A 19,394-nucleotide genomic window follows, 5' to 3' on the forward strand; every position below is an offset into this window, starting at 1 on the left:
ACACTAGCACCAACAGCCACATTACTCTTGCCAACCATCCTTAAGACCTGTTTGTTTATTTTTCAACAAAAAAGAGTCTTTTCAGAAGAAAACAATAACACAAACATGCCATAGAAAGACCGTTTCCGATTAGACAAAGAAAAGCATTTCATTCAAACCAGTTTGAGAAAGTAAAATTACTTGCCTGTTTGTAAATGTTATTGGGGTCAGCACCCAAGTTTTCAAGAACACGAGCGGCCACACCTTTACCACCGCGCAACAATCCAAGTAGCAAGTGTTCTGAGTCAACGTAATTATGCCCTGAATCACAAAACCAATCAACAACGAATGATTATACCATCCAACAAAAGGCTGAAATGGTTAGACAGGGGTACCTAGTTGGCTGGCTTCCTCTCGAGAGAGTTCAAGAACACGCTTTGCATGACGAGTAAAAGGGATTTCCACTGCAACGAATCCACTAACCTTGCCAGTAATCTTCTCTACTTCAATACAAGCATCTCTCAAATTGATTCCCATGGATTTAAGAACCTTAGCAGCAGTACCAGTTCTCGACCCAACAGAATTTGTTCTGTCCCAATTAAATTGTGACCTAGTCGTCTGGACTCTTCTTGTGCAAGCATAATTACTTTTACTGCTTTCTTGGTGGTGCGCTGCTCAGACATTGCTTTTGGGACAATTCGACACCCTCGTGGCTGTTTGACAAAAGTTGCAGCTGCCACTTTTGAATGGAGAGTTTCTCCAGATTTTGCATCTAATACATTGCACCCTCGCAGTCCTACAAAACTCTTCAGATTTAAGGAAGGAAATTTTACATCACATATCATTCTAACACTTGTTTGATTTTTCCGGGATCCATTGAATTGTCCATCCCTTTCACCAGCAACAGCAACTGAAGATGGAATGTTTATTGACTGAACTAAAGCTCTAGCCATGATGGACCTGCAACCTGAAAAGATCAACAAAATCATCATTAACAAACATCAAAATAACAGGTCAAATGAAGAAAATTAGTTCTAAAGTTTGAATCTTTACAGACGTAATGGTTGAATTTCAACACAAGAAATAAAGGGTCCAAGTAAAAAAATGCAGAAACACCGAACTCAAAACATACCCAAAACCAAATCTTGAAAAGAACCCTAATACCAATCTGTGTTATTCACCAGTCGTATATATAGGAATTTTACTTGCGTACCAATTTAGTTTTTTCCTATAAATAAGGGTTTTCTTTATTATAATTGATTATTGCATATAATTAAAGGAATTTTATTTTTTGGAAAAGCTACTTAATAAGACATACTTTACTATATATATACTTACTGTATCTCTAGTTTAAGAAAATTATGCATAATACCACTTTTAATATTTATACCATATATTTTTAAAGATTTTAATTAACGGTACATTAGAAATTTAAATTATTTTTTCATTAAAATTTAAACTCATTATTTCTCATTAAATTTAACTTCGAATTAGACCGAGGTATAATGCTTCGGATAGTGAAATCAGATTGTTTTCAAAGCTTCTTGTTCCATAAAAAAAGTTGTGTCGCATTGCAGATATTCTCTCCATTGAATATCACAATACAGAGGTAAGCTCTAATCTACTAATTCCTCAATGCAATAAAGTGGACCTCGACACCACCATCTATAACATACCTCAAATTCAACAAAATTTCTACTTTTTTTTTCATTATTCTCATGTATCTTGATTTACATCATGTTTATGTATTTGAGATATAATTTATTTTGTTGTAAAGTTTGAATTTATAAACTTTTACAAATTAGAATTATTTTTTTCATTGTAGGATCTTCATCTGCCAACATTCAAGCCGAAACTTTAAGATACAAAAAAAGAATTGATGAAGAAGATGGAGTTTATAATTATAGAATTACTATGGTTTATGATTTTGTTATTTTAGAAAAACTTGTGAGAGTTGATACGCAAGATTCTGTAAATCCGTTTGAGTTGTTAATTATTCATCAATTAATCCTTTAATTAAGGAAATAAGTTACACCCTTTAATTCAAAGTGATAAATGGTGTATCTTGACTTTCAAAATCGATGGATACATGTATCTCGTGAGTAATGATACATGTATCTCAATTACTCCTCTAATTAAGGAAATTAGTTGCAATTAATTAATTTAAACAAATAAAATATGTATCTTGATTTTAAAATTTGACAGATACTTATAATTCACGGATTTAGACTCATGTATCCTAAGCACGAAATGTGGTAGATACTTGTATCTCAACTACTCCTCTAATTAAGGAAATAAGTTACAACTAATTAATTATACAAATAAAATATGTATCTCGATTTTTAAATTTGACAAATACATGTATCACACAGATTCAGACTCGTGTATCCTAAGCACAAAATATGGTAGATGAAGTAATATTTGAAAATATTGGGACTCTTAGTAATTAGAACCCAAACTAATGGTATTTATGTAGTTTGCCCTCTATTTTTATCCTAGGTCAATAAGGATTCAGTTTAATGAATTAGTTTGACTTAACATGAGAAAGAAAGAAAGAAAGAAATACGCTTTAAATTTTTAAAATCGATTAAAAAGGAAAATAAATAGTATAAAATGGGATACAGAGAGTATATAATATTTAATTAATTTTAAAGTTCTAAGCAATATTATTAAGGAGTTTCATATTTTTAATATAGTATAATACACATATTTAATGTTTTATTTGGTTTTTTAAAACTTTATTTATCGTCAAACTAATACACATTATTGGGGAAATGTAAAAGATTATTTTATTTAATTATTTGATTTTTGCAAGTGATGCCTGAGGCTCACTTAAGATACTATCTATTTACCAATAATAATAATAATAATAATAATAATATATATATATATCCCTTTCATGAAAAGTTATGAAATTTATGAAAAGTTGGGACTTTGACGAAGAGTTGCGACTTTTATGAAAAGTTGCGACTTTTATGAAATGTTGTGCCTTTTATGAAAGGTTATTACCTTTTTGAAATGTTGCAATTTTTCCAAATAGTTGTAACCTTTCTGATAAGGCACAATAAATATTTATTCACACTACCCTTTGTTGTCTATAAATAGAAGGATTTCCTCTTATTTTAATACCAAAAAAATTCTGAACCTCTTCTTCTTCACAATTAAATATTTGTGTACTTTCCTCCTGTTGAGTGGCTCATTGACACCATTGTTTATGTTACAGATCCTGATATGTATTTTTAAAGTCATTAATTTATGTTTATGTTATAAAGGATAAATGATAAGATGTACTAATAATTTTCATTTTTCTTTACATTATTAGTGTTTATTACTACGCAATCTTATATGTAAGATAATATAGTGTTTTAGTTTTAATTACGAATAGGTTTTAAGTATTATCTTATAAATTCCATGATATTAAATTCTCGCGTGAAACGCATGTAATTTTACTAGTAAATTAATAATTTAGAGCTTGAATTTCGAGATCTCATCGAAAATGACTCTTGGATGATTTTTTTTTTCTTCTTTTTTGGAAAATTTTCCTGATTTAATTGAAAAAGATTGTGAAAGTGAAAACTTGGACCAAGTAGATCCTGTGGTGCTTATATTTGGAGTGACAATAACTTTTGTTTTGTTTTTAGTTTAAGACAAGCCCTTGTCACGGATAGTGCACACAATATGACGCGCCCATCATAATTGTGGTGTTAGGGCCAACTTATGCGCATCACAATTACTTTTCACCAGTATAGCTACCTGATAACTCAACCTTCCATGGCTTAGACAGGCTAATAACGTTTGTCAAATGTAAACTAGTGAACAAATAATTATTGAATTTGTTGATGAAGTTCATGTAAACGGCTATCTAAACAACTATTTAGTAAAATTGAATAAACAATTGAGGCTATTTTAATAATTTTGCAACTTGAAAGAATCTTATGTTTATAGGAAAATATACCACATAAAATTTCCACGTCCAAACAAAACTTCAACATGATATAATGATATCATATGAAATGGCCAAATGGCCCTAAAACTTTTTGAATGTTATAGTATCAGGTAGTGTATAGGCTGACCCTCAACTCATTAAAGCATGTCAAATGCAAACTAATGAACAAATAGTTATTGAATTTCTTCATGTAAACAGCTAAAACAGAAATTAAGCCCTACATCAAAATTAACACTTGAATACTTCGAATCATCTCCTTGAATATTTCTAATTATCTTCTTCCATCTAAAAAAAAAAAAGATACTTGGGCCAGAAGTTCCACTTCCAACACTATCACCAACAGCTACATTACTCTTGCCAACCACGCATCCGAAAGACCTGTTCATTTATTTTTCAACAAAAAAAGAGAAACTGATTACAAGGAAGTCAAGCTCAAGTAAACAGATATGGGTACCCTACTCGTGGTAGGTAGGTAGAAAGACTGTTTCCAATCAGACGAAGAAAAGCATTTCAAACCAGTTTGAGAAAAGTAAAATTACTTGCCTGTAGGTAAATGTTATTGGGGTCAGCACCCAAGTTTTGAAGAACACGGGTAGCCACACTTTCACCACCGCCCAACAATCCAAGTAGCAAGTGTTCCGTGTCAATGCAATTACGCCCTGTATCACAGTGAATAATTAGACCATCAACAACAACAATAGGGGCTGAAATGGTTAAACAGGGCTACCTAGTTGGTGGGCTTCCTCTCTCGAGAGTTCGAAAACACGCTTTGCACGACAACTATAAGGAATTCTCACTGCAATGGATCCACTACCCTTGCCAATAATCTTCTCTACTTCGATACGAGCATCTTTCAAATTAATTCCCATGTATTTAAGAACCTTAGCAGCAGTACCAGTTTCCTCACCAATAAGACCCAACAGAATTTGTTCTGTTCCAATTAAATTGTGACCTAGTCGTCTGGACTCTTCTTGTGCAAGCATAAGAACTTTTACTACTTTCGTAGTGGTGATCTCGTACTCTGCTTTTGAGACAATTCGACACCCTTGTTGCCGTTTCACAACCACTTTTGAATGGAGAGTTTCTCCAGATTTTACAAGTAATGCATTGCCCCCTCGCAGTCCTACAAAACTGTTCATTCGAACACTCGTTTGATTTTTCCAGAATTGTCCATCCCTTTCACCACCGGCAACTGAAGATGGAATGCTTATTGACTGAACTAAAGCTTTAGCCATGATTCATGTACCTACATGATAGCAAATCAGAAAAGATCAACAAAATCATTAAGTAAAAACATCACAATAACAGATCAGAACAACTCATATGAACAAAATTAGTTCTAAAGTTTCAATCTACAATAATGCAGAAACACTTAATTCAACGCATACCCAAAACCAAATCTTGAAAAGAACCCTAATACCAATCTGTGTTATTCACAGAAGCCGTGTGAGAGCTATGTTCTATATATATAGGAATTTTACTTGGTATTGAGTTAGTTTTTTTTTCCCTATAAATAAGGGTTTTCTTTATTATAATCGATCATTAAGTATACTTGAAGGGATTTTATTTTTATTTCAAGTCAATTAGGATTCGAGTTAATTTGACATGCACCAGAAATAAAATAAGGTAAAAGAACATTTTTTAAATTAAATTTTTATTAAATATAAAGATGTGACATTCTTTTTAGAATTGACTAAAAAGGGAAAAAGAGTATATAATATTTAATTGATTTTAAAGTTCTAAACAATATTATTAAGAAGTTTTATGCTTTTAATATAGTATAAATAAATTATACACATATTTAGTTGAATTTTATTTGCTTTTTTTAGAACTTTATTTATCGTCAAACTAATACACATATTTGGAAATGTAAAATATTATTTTATATAAATTTCTTTACAAGACTCTTGGAAGATTTATGTTTTCTTCTTTTTTTGGAAAATTTTCCTGATTTGATTGTGAAAACTTGGAATAAGTAGATCCTAGGGTGCTTATATTTGCAGTGGCAATAACTTTTGTTTTGTTTATAGTTAAAGATTCAAGCCCTTGTTTATTGTTCACGTCACCCATGCTTTTCATTTTTATTTTAAAAAAAAAAACACAATATGACGCCCATCGGTGTTAGAACCAACTTATGCACATCATGACTATATTACACTAGTATAGATACCAGATAACTCGGCCTACCATGGCTTAGACAGGCTAATAAACATTCTTTTACACCACCTGTACATGTTTTACGAAGGTAATATTGTAATGGATAGTTTGGGACATCCTAAAGAACGCTAGAAAGCGTTGTTTGATAAGCCTGCATAGTATTAGGTAGTGTAAAGGCTGTCCCTCAACTCATTTAGACTTCACTAGTAAAGTCTGTCAAATGTAAAGTAGTGAACAAATAGTTATTGAATTTGTTGATCAAGTTCATGTAAACAGCTATCTAAACACAAATTAGGCTCTTAACTAACACTTGATACTTCTAATCTTCTTCTTGGATTTCATCTTTGGAATAAACAAAAAATGAAGAACAAAAAGCCAGAAACAAAAGAAAGAAAGATCCTTTGACATTTAATGGTGACAGAGCTATTTACATTATGCTGTCTGATCAGAAAACTTCAGGGAGTGGCTTGCCTTCAAGAAATGACTTGAACAACACAAGTGATCTCTCTGGCTGTGAGAAAGGAGCCTCATGAGAAGCACCTCTAATCGTCGCAAATGAGAGGATATTATCATAAACATGTGTCCATCCACCAACCTAACACAGCAAAAAAACGAAAAATGAAATGAACTTTTGCCTGAAAAACAGCAAACTGGACGCGATGAAATAAGATTGTTTAACTTCTATACATTAACAATGTAATTGCAACCTTCTAATGAATTTTAAATTGCACTGTTAGTGGATGTATAAGTTTAAATTTATCCATATATATTACCTGTTGTCCTGCAAACCAAACTCTATAGGGGACAGTTGTGTTCAGCTGCATCTGCCTTGCTAGTTGTTGAACAGTTGCTCGGCTTCCAATCAGTGGAACAACAGAATCTTGATCCCCACTGTTTGTAAAGAGTTTTAAGAGCATTGGTGTTAGACGTCAAACGAATTGTCAAGCTCACATGAGGAATTAAGTGCATGAAGGGACATTAGATGTGGCTGCATTTGTACCTGTATATTAAGACTGGAATTCTTTCTTTGATAAGCGTTCCTATTATGGAGATGGTTGGTATCTCTATGTCAAGCAGTTGATAGTCCAAAATGCTGTGGAAGCAATGAGAAGTATCTGTTATTTAGGGAGTTGTAAACTGGCAAATTATTGTACCAGAGGCAATGGTCAATAAAAAACTCAAGACTAGCTATGTTGTTCGAACTTTTTAAAAATATTGCCAAGTGCACGTTGGATCCTCCATATGTAGTGTCTTTTTTGGAGGATCCAACACAGGTGCAGTAGCATTTTTGGGGTGTCCGAGCAACATAGGAGACTAGAAGATGGTGATTATTAATATGCCTGCTAAGTTGAAGCCAGTGGAATGATACACTTCATATTCTGCTACGGATTTAAGTTATATCCACTCATATGGTAGCAATTTAGTTACAGATTAACTTATGACCTGATTGTGTGAATACTTTTTCTTTTGTCACTATGCTATTCGGCTGTTGATCGTTTTAGCAAAGCAAGAATCCTTACCTGCTGCAAACAGACCATCTGCGTACTCCAACAAGCTCAGCATGAAGAGCCCTTCTCACATCTTTTCGGTTCAAGTAATTGACAACTTCATCTTCCACACATACATCTAACTTCTCGGCATTTTCCTGGTTATTAGTATCACTTAAGATAGTCAATTTAATCAGATAAGAACACGAAAGAAGCCTGAAAAATAAAGGGAGAAAGTACACTTACTTGAGGACTTATAATCTTGGATTGGGAGAGCACAGAGGAAATACAAACATCAAGGGTAACATCATACTTGTCCACAAACTTACTGGTTTCTCTACTCACTAAACTCATGACTCTCGAACAGATTGGCGATACAGTGTCTCTGTAGTACTCGCTAACATATCGAGAATAATTACAAGCAGAACTAAACATTCTGTATGTAGGATCTGATATTAGACCATGAGACCAGAAGTACTCTGCCCTCGAATTAAAATCAGTAGCAAATTCCAGAACCGGATTACCTAGCTGCAACGAAACAAAAAAAAGGAGGGATTAAACAGAACTTTTCGTCTAAATATCTCAATTACATGTAACAGCAAACAAATGCATATAAGCAACAAAGAAGTACATGTGATCTGCAACTTATTTAGAAACTTTAGGATAAACTTACTGCAATTCCTTTTAGATTGAACAGCTGTTGCTTCTTGTTAAATGCCATCATGAGCTTAGCTAGTTGAGGTACATAATGTCCTGTAATTAAACAAGCCAAAATGTGATTAACAAAGAACAAAAGACATAAAAATACCAAATAATTTTCCATCTATGACACATATAAGGAATAATCCTACCTGCATAACTTTCACCAGTTAGAAACAAATTGCTTTTACTGTACTGTGGAAATTTATGGAACCAGCGTAGTAAGAAAACAACATTGTCCCTGGCTTAAGAATACATAAAAGATAACAGCTTTAGAATGCAAAGCATAAAGCAAGAAATTTTAAAATTCAAAAAGGCTAAGTTCAATTAGGACAAATAAACAAGGATAAAAAAAAATCAGAAAGTTTTCCAGAATCCACATTAACAATAAAGAGAACTTGCTTTTCCTTTCCATTAAGTTGTAAGTTACTATTATACTGCTGAAGATCAGCAATCACATGCTCATCATAAAAGTCAAAAAAGAAAAGATGAAAAGGAACAAGCTTTTTAGAAAATGAACCAATAGTTGGAATGCATGTTGAATTAATACTTGACATCTATGTTGCTCGGAGTCTCCAAAACTGATGCCACGCCCATGTCAGTTCCTCAAAAACTGCACTACTTTTGGAGGATCCAACACGCATTCATAGCCATTTATAAAGAGTCTGAGCAACATAGCTTGGGAGTGGCAAAAATACCTGTTACTTCATCATTTACTGTCTCATAGGAAGAAGTATCAGATGAATAAGAGAAGCCAACTCCAATTGGGCTTTCCAAATACAACATGTTTGCCTCTGCAAATATTTCAAGAAAACACAATCATTTTTTCTACTTCTCAGAACTATACAGTTACCAAAATAAAAAAAATGGGAAAATATTCTTGGAAAAATGTTATATCACCTTTGTTCCAACTGTGTTCATTTTTAACAAGACCTTCTCCTCTTGGTCTAAATGGTCCATTTTCAGAAAATGCACCAACCCCAAGTGAAGAACATCCAGGTCCTGCATATAAAAATTGCAAATACTCAAAAAAGATTGAAACTTTATCAACAAAAAGAACACCCAATCCCAAAAACAAGAATGTCTTGAAATTGTATACCTCCATTCAACCACAAAACTAAAGGCTTTGAAGCTGGATCTGTTTCAGCTTCAACAAAATAGTAAAAAAGAGATCTTTGCTTCTTATCATCAACAGTAACATATCCTGAAAATTGTTGAAACCCCACTTGAGGTTGTCCAGGCAATTTAATGATCTTGTCTGGATGAGGCAATGCAGACACAATTCCTACACAAACATAAAGAAGAAAGAGAAAAACAGCCATAGCCATTGGTTTTGAAATCTGCAAATTCATAAGGAAATGAAGAGATTGAAAGTCAAGTTATTACTAAAAGAGAAAGAGTTCTATATATATATAGTGTAGTTGGTGCGTAGGTACGATTTTGACAAAATTCAGTAACTTTAATCCAAATTTTATATTTATATTTAAAAATTCAATGTATTACACATTTTAAAGTGAAGATTTATAAACTTAAAATTCTAAGACATTTTTGTTAACACATAGCATGCCTAAACCAACTTATTATCAATATCATTAATAAAAAAAAATTATCACTTCTTGTCTGTAGTTACTGTAGGCATGGTAATATATTGATGAGATAGAGACCAAAAAATGACCAGAGGGGAAATTCTTTTTAATTAGGTGGTGGCCTCCACTTTGCCTACCATGGGGCTTGTGTCAGCACTCAAAATTCTTCTTTATTCCCTCTCTTACATTTTACAGGGTACAGTATATTTTTTGTCCATTCTGAGAAAAATGAGACTTTTCTGTATTAGAGTAACTTCTCATTTTATCTTTTATGAGAAGCTTTCATAATTAAACAAATGATGAAAGTAGTACTTTGTTATAATCAAGCGCTTATCATCATGCTAAAAGTTATAACTATAGCAAATGCACAACTTTATTTCTTAAGTAAGTCAATCAAGCAAGTGTCATATTTGATCAGTACTCCGATTCAGGCCTTGCTATAGGCATGATGTTGGCATTACTCAACATACGCCCTTCATATCAATTTGATTGACACGTGCTTTCAAAAAGTATAGTCTTTTAAATAGTATAATCTTAAACATGTCAAGTAAAATGTTAAAATTGGAAAAATTTACTAAAGATAGAGAAAAGACTTTTTGAGACAGATTAAAAAGGAAATATGACGCGTAAATTGGGAGGGAGAGAGTATAAGTTTTAGGTTCCCAAGGGGCAAGATAATAAGTACAAAGTTAAAAACCAGCACATAGTAGGTCATCTTTTTGGGCAGGTAGCTAAAACACTGGAAAGGTATGTTTCTTTCTTGAAAGTAGCTTTAAAAGAATACTTTTCTATGCCTCACTAAATGTATGAAAAATGAACATAAATTATGGTGTCTAAGGAAACAGAATAATTATTTTTTTGCTTCATCTTCAAGTAAAGAGCATGACAGGATCATAGTTTCTTTTCTTGCAACAACTTATAAAGCTTTAGTAAATTTTACGAGCGTGAAATACACGCGCATCAATAAATATTAAATCGGCAAGTCTTAACCCTTGAAGTGATAGTACTTCAAAAGGGTAATGAAAACAGAACATTATGAAACTTGAAATGAGACTTTTAAAATTTGTGGTTCAAAATGAATTATAGAAATTTGTGTGGTTGTAAATCATTTTATTAAGGGTAAAATAGACATTTTACAGTCAAATTGTTACTTAATATAGAAATGTGTCATTCTTTTTTAAACTGACTAAAAGAGAAAGTAAGTCACATAAATAGAGACAGAGGGAGAGATAAAACAAAGGGAAAATGAGATGTAGTCCACTAAAATTAGTCTTGTTCAATGAATGTATAAAATTTGATAATGACATATATATACTCCAAATCAAATACATCAATCTTGTAGACATTTTCTTTATGTATGTATTAGGTTGAATGGATTATTATAATATATAGTTTTTGGCCACCACAAGAAAAAGGAGGTCATATAATAATAAAAAATGAAGTATCATGATTTGTCAATTCACTTTTCACACACCATTTACAAGAACCCATTATACCTTCTACTTCTAAGACAGGGTCCCCCACACCCTACCCCCAGTCCCCTACAACACAGAAAGAACCTTTCCAAAAGTTGCACTTGCTTAAATCATTCCCTTTTCCCCACTTGCATAACTACCCAAAAGCAGAGACAGATAGACATCTAAGGTTCCGCTCTTTATCGCATTGACAAAGTTAGAAATTTTTTGTCTAAATATTTTACATACACAATATAAGTTTTTAACGAAAGGTATTCAGCTATCTTTCGATTTATGTGCCTTTGTCACTAGATTTTAGGCCCCTTCATGGTCCAATCTTTGTTTAGTGACTAGCCAAGATTGAAATTTTACCGGTGCATTGCATTTGGTGTTTCGAGTTGAGAAGATCCAATCATTTTATGTATAAAATAGTCTATGGTATCTAGATATACAATATAATTTTTTGGGAAAATACATAAAAATCCCCTGAACTTGGTCGAATAACTTATTTTAATATTTAAACTACACAGGCGTTTAAATACCCCTTAACATCTTTGAAATGATTTTTTTTTCATCCTGAGACTATAACACCACTCTCTCCCGCCACATCATAGCCACGTAACCGCCACATCATAACCATGTAGGCACCATGCCATTAATTTTTATTTCTTTTTTACTTATTCACTATTTTTTCTTAAACACTTTTGAAAATTAATTTTATCAATTGATTAATTTATAAATGCATACCCCACACCTCTCTTTCTTCTTCATTGTTATTCACCATTATTCCAACCTTCCATACTTTCTTTTCTTCTTCTTCACTATTCAACAATATTTAAGTCACTTTAAAGAAGAAAATTCACTAATATCACATTATCTTCTTTGAACCCTCCCAACGAATTTATCCACTTGGAGAATGGATTTTTTTGAAAGCCAATATTTTAAATTTACCCACTTGGAGAATGGATTTTTTGAAAGCCAATATTTTCTTGACAACTCAAATAAGAAATGAAGATTGCATAAGAAAGTTAGTCCAAAAAAATATAAATTTTATGAAAAATGTTTGAATGGATCTAGAAATCAAAATGGGTCATTCAAAATTTAAGAAAGTTTACATTTGCCAAATCGACACCAATAATATAGAGTGAAATTGACGTCAATAAAATGACATTGATATTGAATTTTACGGATTAGTAAAAGACTAGTGAAATGAAAATAGTGGATAGAGGTGGGGATGAAGATGGAGGAGGAAATGTTTCAATGGAGAAAGATGTGTATTGAGGAAGACAACAAAATGAAAAGAAAAAAAAATTAAAGAAATTAAAAAGGGGATTCACTAATTTCATTTACCTATTAAGAAAATTTACATATTTTAAAGATTTAATATATATAAAAAACTATTTAAATAATTTGTTATATATAAGCCAATAAATAAAGGTCATGTGTAGGGCTTTAAAAATTCAGCTTTTTTCTTTGTTTTCACGCACTTTCAGGAGAGTACACTCACTCTCTCTGCCACATCATCCCTTAGGGGGTGTTTTAATCACTTCAAAGATGTTTAGGAGGTATTTTTAAACACCCGTATAGTTTAAGTACTAAAGTAAGTTTTCGTGCCAATTTCGGGGGGGTTTTTATGTATTTTCCCTAAATTTTTCGATAAAAATAATTCTCACATCATGCAACTCTACCATTGCCTCTACATTGTCTTCTTTTCAGCTAAACATTAATATTACTTTAGTACCCAATTGGATATTAGCTGTTAACACTTAAACACAAGTCAAAGATATCTTTTCGGTACCATTTTTCAAACTCTATACTTAAACACAAGTCAAAGACATCTTTTTGGTGCCATTTTTCAAACTCTAACCTTCCCTAACTAACTTAAGAAATATAGTGCACCTAATATGTTGACTTAATTTAATGTCAATGCATCACTTTTGGACGGTAACAACGTTTTGATTTATCATTCTACTTTTTAACAAAATAGACAACCTGCTATAACATGTTAAATTTCAATAATAATCTCAAAAGTATTACAATATCATCAACGTTACGCGTATAATTTAAATCTTATTCATTAACCTACATTGAGACTTAGAGAAGCGAAGAGTTGGTATGATTAGAAACTCCATCTAGATGTGATATATGAACATTTGACATTTTCCCCCAAAAGATATACATACAAGTATTTCCTACTAGTACTCCTTTGTCTCAATAGTGCACCGAGTGACAAGTAAAGATGGACGGAGGGAGAAAGGATGAACAGTAGCATCTTTCCAACAACAACAACAAAAAAGACACATTACATCTTCTGCACGCTCAAACATGATGTTCTTTTTATTTTATGAATTTCATGCCAGCAATAATAATGTTTCACAAAGACACTCATGAATTTTTCCCACTTCCACCTGCACTCTTCCTTCAGCTGGGGTCTTTGACAAGTCTTGTGTTGTTTGAGGACAACAGACACCCAATAAAATCTAAAATCAACTCAATAAAGCACCAGTTCCTCAGAACAAAAAGGATTCACAATGAAACATAAATCAACTCAACTAAAGCACCAGAATTGCATAAATCTGAAGTTGCATCTCAATGCACACATGACCAAACATGTTCATGTTACACGACCCTAGTAGCGTTGTATGAATTCATAAGGCCACCCTCAGAAAAATATATACAGAAGATTCACATATGCAACCAGAAGTTCATAAGATTTACATTTGGTTATCCAAACGAACAAATCAATTAGAATCCCCATACATTAAATCAAGAACCACTAACCAAATACTAAACACCATGCACCAACTTTACTATCATTGAACTACTGATCATAACATTTTCAATACATAATAAAAAAAGTTCACATAGAGAGAAATTAGTCGAGAGAACTAGACACTTCAGAAAGGTATTTTGTGGAAAGGTTTATCACCTTAACAAGTAAATGTATCTGCGAAGAACATGACCACTTGAGGGCTTAAGCAACCAAAGACACTAAACAGAGGGTCAGCAACATCAACAAAAAAGTCAAAACAGTACTAAATACAGATATAGCTACAGAAGTTAGCTTTACATGTCACTGGTCTATGTCTGAAATGAACCAACCATGGTGAATAACCGAAATCTAAACAGCATTTTGTGAGATGGGTCCGAGGTAATCACCCTCCAAGCTCACAACTGCTTGGAATTCCTTCTCCGCCTCCACATACCTTGCTCCAACCACGATGAAACGCACCACAGTGTCTTTCTCAATTCTTGACATCTTCTCATTCATAAAGATGGGATTTTCTCCAGGCACATACTTATAATCAGCCATCTTCTGATGAGAGAGGTATACCTTGTCAGTGGGGCCACATCTCAAGAAGACACCATGCTTCAAGATCTTGTCAACAACCCCTTCCAAAATCTCTCCACGGAATATCTTGAAGGTAATGCAGCTGAATTCTACAGGGAAAAGCACATCACCAGTGTGTTCTCGAACTTTCCCTTCCCCAATCCTCTCCAATGTAGTAAGAGCCATAAAGTAACCAAGATTTTTGGAGGCCTTCTTGGAAGCGAAGTCATCCAGGAGGCGAATAACAATTGCCTTCTGAAGCATTAAACCTTCAACATCAAGGTTCTCAGCAGGGATTATCACGTTCCATGACAATTGAGATTTCAAATACATTTTGTATGACCTGTCACAAATCAAAACACAGTTATAAGTGAATAACAGTAATAGCAGCAACTCCTTATTAGCTAAACTGACTGTCGGAGCAGAATGGTGAAACAGAGTTTCACTGACAAGGAAATAAATTTTTAAAAGAACCGAATCACTTAAGGAGCCAACTGCAGATAAGTGTTTATGCCCAGCATGAGTTGGTAACAACAACATAGGGTCTGGGAAGGGTAGTGTGTACCCAAACCTTACCCCTGCCTTTGGAGGTAGAGAGGTTATTTCCCTTAGACCCTGCTCAAGAAAAAAGCACAACACCTAGCACAAATTGGTAACTTGAGAAAAAAAAAAGGGGGGGGGGGGGGGGGAACAAAGTGTTTTAGGAAAAATTTTATTCTTTTGTTACTCTTATCGTGCGTAAGGTGTGATCTAATTCCTCGTTCTAACTCGACATTTTGTGCTTTCAGATCATGCCTCCTCGTAGAGCTTATGGAAGTAATGCAAATGCAAGGAATGCAAACGTAGCTCCTCCAGTTCCAAATCAATAAGTTTCGAATGCAGAATTTAGGAACGCCATCCAACTTTTGGCTCAAAGTGTGACTAATCAGAACAACCAGCAGGTTCCAGTTATTATACTTACAAATTACATTGTTAAGTAGATAAAACTTAAATTCGTAATGAATAATACACATATCCATCCTTCCCCCTAGGTTTTGGGCAACATGTGAAAATCAACCTACCAAATGCCCCATATTTCAATCAGCTTCCTGTACAAGCATTTTCGGAGAGTCAAACAATACAAAATGCATAGACATTTCACGGAGACAATTACAGTAATATGAGAGTAAATTTAGATAAGAAAAAGGAAACACCGAATAACCTAAAACAATACGATTAGGAAAACTTTCAATTACTAGGGTAAAATCTGCAGCAGGGTTTCTGAAACAATTTTAGAATGATAACAAAAGATAAATTGGGACTTCACCTATGCTTTTGAGCTGCTAAAGAGTGCGGACAATGAGCAAAAAATGGAGAAAAATAGATTTATGTTACAGTAGACTACAACATCGCATGATCGGAAAGTAACAAGTGAAGGAAACAATATGAAAAATTCTGAACATTGAAAAAAAAAAGAACCGGCGATGGCGGCACAGTTGTGGGACTAACCTTTTGTGGAGAAACCGGCGATGGCGACGGCGACCGAGACCGAGACGGTAAGGGTTATGTTATTTTCAATTGGGTTCAGTTTAGTCCTTTTTTCATTCATAGTCTAATTATTAGCCACGTGTTTAGATTCTTTTATATGGCTTTGTACTCTTCATTTTCACCCATATCGAATTACTTATTATGTTTTCCTAAGTTAATTTTCATGTCTTGTTCCATTTGTAAATTAGCTTAATTATTAAATCATATATTTATCAACTTATTTTATTTTAATTAATAAAAATTAATCTATGATCAAATCTTACCAAAATATTTTTTAATTTGATATATGTTATTGTAGACAATATTTGACGTGAGAAATAATAATATAGTGGATCTTTGAGCTTGAATTTAGTGGCCTTAAACTTGACTTGTACTTGAAATTCAAGGGTTTGAAGCTTGATCTTGACGGATGATTGAATTCAAGAATTTTTGAATTTCATGTCAGCTATAATAATGTTTCACAAAGACACTCATGAATTTTCCCACTTGCACTTGCACTTGCACTCTTCCTTCTGACATGTCTTGTGTTATTAATGGAAATAATGTAATTCAACAAAAGGTAACATTGACACAGACTTTTGCATCACTCAAATTGATTATACAAACTACTAATTACAAGTTAACTGTTCTCAAGCTCTACCATTTCAAAATTCCAGAAAAACAAACCGGAAGAAATAAATCAGAAGAAGAAAGAATATCTATCTGAATTGTAAACCCAAAAGGAAAAAGGAAAAAGGAAAAGGGAAGAATACAATCCGTAAAAGAATAGACATCAAACAAGAACAGATCATGGAGATGCCTCCGAATCAGTACTCATTTTTCCATTATTAGGTTGGTCAATCTCTTTACGAGATGCTTCCCACAGCTGCTGTTCTATCCCCAGCTTCCTCAGCTCTATCAAACCTCTTTCAACTGTGAAAATGAGCAACGGAATTACTATACAGTCAATATACTTCAATTACACAATCAACAGACAAATTTAACTCTTGTTTTCACCATTCGAGTCCCTCCTCACAAGCCACTTCATTTATAGCATTATGAAAGATTCAAATAGACTAATAATGTTATCTCAAGTCATCATTCTCTCCTCTGTAAGCATCTTTTTTTCTTTACTTGAATACCTCATCATGCCAAGCATCTATAAACTTGAAAAATTGATGAAACTCAATTTGGAATATAGGTTCCATCAAGCCCTATCAGTGGAAAGGGAGAGAAGAGTTTCAATTCTTTCAGCTGTCCTTCATAAATATGCAAGAGAATAGAGAAACAAAGAAATAGGGTGTGTGTGGATGGAAGACATATAGAGGATATATTCTCATGGCACCATCGAAAACATGAAGTTTAGGTAACACTAGCTTTGCTAGTCCAGTGCTAACCAATGCATGTGATGATCAATTATAGCTTTACACAAAAAGCTCTTCCACCAAGGCCTACAAAAGAATCTTCTATGGCACCACTGACAATATGAAGTCTAGGTAAAACTAGCTTTGTGGGTCCCAATCTAACCAACGTCTGATCATAATTTTACACAAATATAGCTTTTCCACCAAATCGACAAAATAATGCCAATTATAGTTTGACACAATATAGCTATTCCAACAAGCCTACAAAGTATGGACTTACTACCATGACAAGTGGAAGCTCCTAACATGCTTTTAGAGGCATCTTAATTGCTGTTCAAGAGAGCAAAGAGCAACTCTGTTACAAGTGAAGGGACAAAATTATTTTTAAATTGTTTCTACATTAGTTATTACAAATTCAACCCTATTGCATGTGTAACTTTACGTAGTAAATATCGTTCAGAATTTTTCCTTCTACTTTCCTTTAAACTGTTTAAATTGAAATTTCCTACCATAACTGTAAACCCTATTTGGTTGTAATTTTTCCTAGTATGGTATATTAATGAAAGTTGCATATTACCAATAAAGAGAAAGAACATGTGATTTTTCAAAGGACTTCAATTTCCATGTTAAACATACTTTCCTAAATTTTAAAATGAAAAGTTCCTTTGGAAGTGTTGAGAAAAATAAAAATAAAATTATAATAGGAGACAAATCTTGTAGGAAAGTGAAATGTAGTAGAAAGACCAATTTAGCTCCTATCCGACCTCAAGGTAGCATCATAAAATGGGGGTATCCAGAGGGTTAAGCTATAATGGATCAAGAGACTCGGCTATATATTGCAGGAGCTTGGGTTTCATTAGTAGTATAAATTACTAACAAAATTTTTGTGCTTAAAACTTGATTAAACATAATAAGATTCTAGGTACATGGACTTTTTAGGAAGATACTATTTCTATAACAGGAATTTCCATGCAAGGCTCCAATGGAATTGTTTAAGTGGCAACAACGGAATGTGATAGCTACAATTATTTGAGCTTTTAGTAGTAGTATGGATTGCATTCCTTTATTCAAGAAAAAAGTTGAGGAAGTTAATTACCATCAACTGCATCATGAGTGGTTGGTGACTGTCCACTACGGCCAATCCAGACCTGAAGCCTCTCTTCTGCAATATCCTCTTCTACACAATGCACTTTGGCTCTCCTCCAAAAGTATGTAAGCCAAGCCTGCAATTTTAATGATGGATCATCACGTGGTGGAACTAGTGCAACCGAAATTGGTCAAGTGGAATACTCCTCAAGTAGTTTCAACATTCAATTAATTCAGATCTTTATAGATCTAAAAAAAATTCCATCCTGTAAAATTGGTCTCAACAGAGCATGTATGTAATTTTTTTCTTTTGAAAGGAGTATGATATGTATATCTTCCCAGCATGCCAATTGATATTAAGGGCCAATACAACAGAAGAAGAGGAAATGGCTCCAGAACAAAATAACTAAATCACGGAGAAAAAAAAGACAACTGACCTCCTTGAAAAGAACATCTTCCGATTCCTCTTGCCCCAACTCTGCAACCAAAAACACACAGCTCTAGATCAAACCCTTGTAAGGAATCCCAAGAAAGAAGGCACACGTTATACCATAACAGATCAACAGCCTCCAGTTTTAACAAGGCATGACCTATATACCAAATAATCTAGAAAAAGAACAAATACTGAAGTCCAAAGTGGGGAATTGACACTGATTTTTTAAAGGAATTGCATCTTTTACATCTGCATAGAAATCCCAAAGAGAGTCTATATGTACACACATAGGCTCAAGAAAGGATTATTCCAGCTGCTCTCAAATAAACAGCAGATTTTCTTAAATACCCCCCCTCCCCCACCCCC

The 19,394-nt window shown here is 33.4% G+C and overlaps 4 protein-coding genes and 1 long non-coding RNA gene across 6 annotated transcripts in view; all 5 read right to left on the reverse strand.

The window, feature by feature from the left end:
- Window positions 1-190: 190 nt before the first annotated feature.
- On the reverse strand, window positions 191-1,154 carry LOC107059581 (uncharacterized). Its single transcript, XR_001472762.1, has 3 exons — window positions 1,112-1,154; window positions 375-946; window positions 191-300 (listed from the first exon to the last, which is right to left on the reverse strand). It is a non-coding gene; the product is annotated as an uncharacterized lncRNA (long non-coding RNA).
- A 2,834-nt stretch (window positions 1,155-3,988) lies between these two features.
- LOC102584342 (ATP-dependent Clp protease ATP-binding subunit ClpA homolog CD4A, chloroplastic-like) lies at window positions 3,989-5,469 on the reverse strand. The gene is made up of 4 exons (XM_006341426.2): window positions 5,314-5,469; window positions 4,653-5,171; window positions 4,469-4,584; window positions 3,989-4,303 (listed from the first exon to the last, which is right to left on the reverse strand). The coding sequence occupies exons 2-4, from the start codon at window positions 5,158-5,160 to the stop codon at window positions 4,274-4,276; spliced, it is 654 nt and encodes a 217-aa protein (XP_006341488.2). The 5' UTR covers window positions 5,161-5,171; window positions 5,314-5,469; the 3' UTR covers window positions 3,989-4,273.
- An 832-nt stretch (window positions 5,470-6,301) lies between these two features.
- Window positions 6,302-9,666, reverse strand: LOC102584023 (serine carboxypeptidase-like 45). The gene is made up of 10 exons (XM_006341425.2): window positions 9,368-9,666; window positions 9,169-9,270; window positions 8,967-9,062; window positions 8,421-8,513; window positions 8,243-8,322; window positions 7,816-8,097; window positions 7,603-7,727; window positions 7,083-7,175; window positions 6,856-6,973; window positions 6,302-6,677 (listed from the first exon to the last, which is right to left on the reverse strand). Exons 1-10 carry the CDS (start codon window positions 9,618-9,620, stop codon window positions 6,528-6,530), a joined length of 1,392 nt encoding a protein of 463 aa, XP_006341487.1. The 5' UTR covers window positions 9,621-9,666; the 3' UTR covers window positions 6,302-6,527.
- A 4,452-nt stretch (window positions 9,667-14,118) lies between these two features.
- On the reverse strand, window positions 14,119-16,249 carry LOC102584688 (DNA-directed RNA polymerase V subunit 7-like). 2 transcript variants are annotated; one of them, XM_015306205.1, is made up of 3 exons: window positions 16,128-16,249; window positions 15,601-15,727; window positions 14,119-14,982 (listed from the first exon to the last, which is right to left on the reverse strand). In XM_015306205.1, exon 3 carries the CDS (start codon window positions 14,970-14,972, stop codon window positions 14,430-14,432), a length of 543 nt encoding a protein of 180 aa, XP_015161691.1. In that variant the 5' UTR covers window positions 14,973-14,982; window positions 15,601-15,727; window positions 16,128-16,249; the 3' UTR covers window positions 14,119-14,429. The 2 variants fall into 2 exon arrangements, with proteins under 2 accessions (XP_015161691.1, XP_006341489.1); XM_006341427.2 differs by lacking the exon at window positions 15,601-15,727 and having other exon boundaries at window positions 16,128-16,245.
- A 491-nt stretch (window positions 16,250-16,740) lies between these two features.
- LOC102585005 (coiled-coil domain-containing protein SCD2) overlaps window positions 16,741-19,394 on the reverse strand; it is a 10,357-nt gene continuing 7,703 nt past the window's right edge. Inside the window, exons 15-17 of the mRNA XM_006341428.2 lie at window positions 19,033-19,073; window positions 18,606-18,732; window positions 16,741-17,078 (exon numbers count right to left, since the gene is read on the reverse strand). Of these exons, the coding sequence (XP_006341490.1) occupies window positions 16,954-17,078; window positions 18,606-18,732; window positions 19,033-19,073 (293 nt within the window). The 3' untranslated portion in view covers window positions 16,741-16,953. The remainder of the gene's footprint in view (window positions 17,079-18,605; window positions 18,733-19,032; window positions 19,074-19,394) is intronic.

This window comes from Solanum tuberosum, unplaced genomic scaffold, assembly GCF_000226075.1.
Source record: "Solanum tuberosum cultivar DM 1-3 516 R44 unplaced genomic scaffold, SolTub_3.0 scf00026, whole genome shotgun sequence".
Classification (NCBI taxonomy): Eukaryota; Viridiplantae; Streptophyta; class Magnoliopsida; order Solanales; family Solanaceae; genus Solanum; species Solanum tuberosum.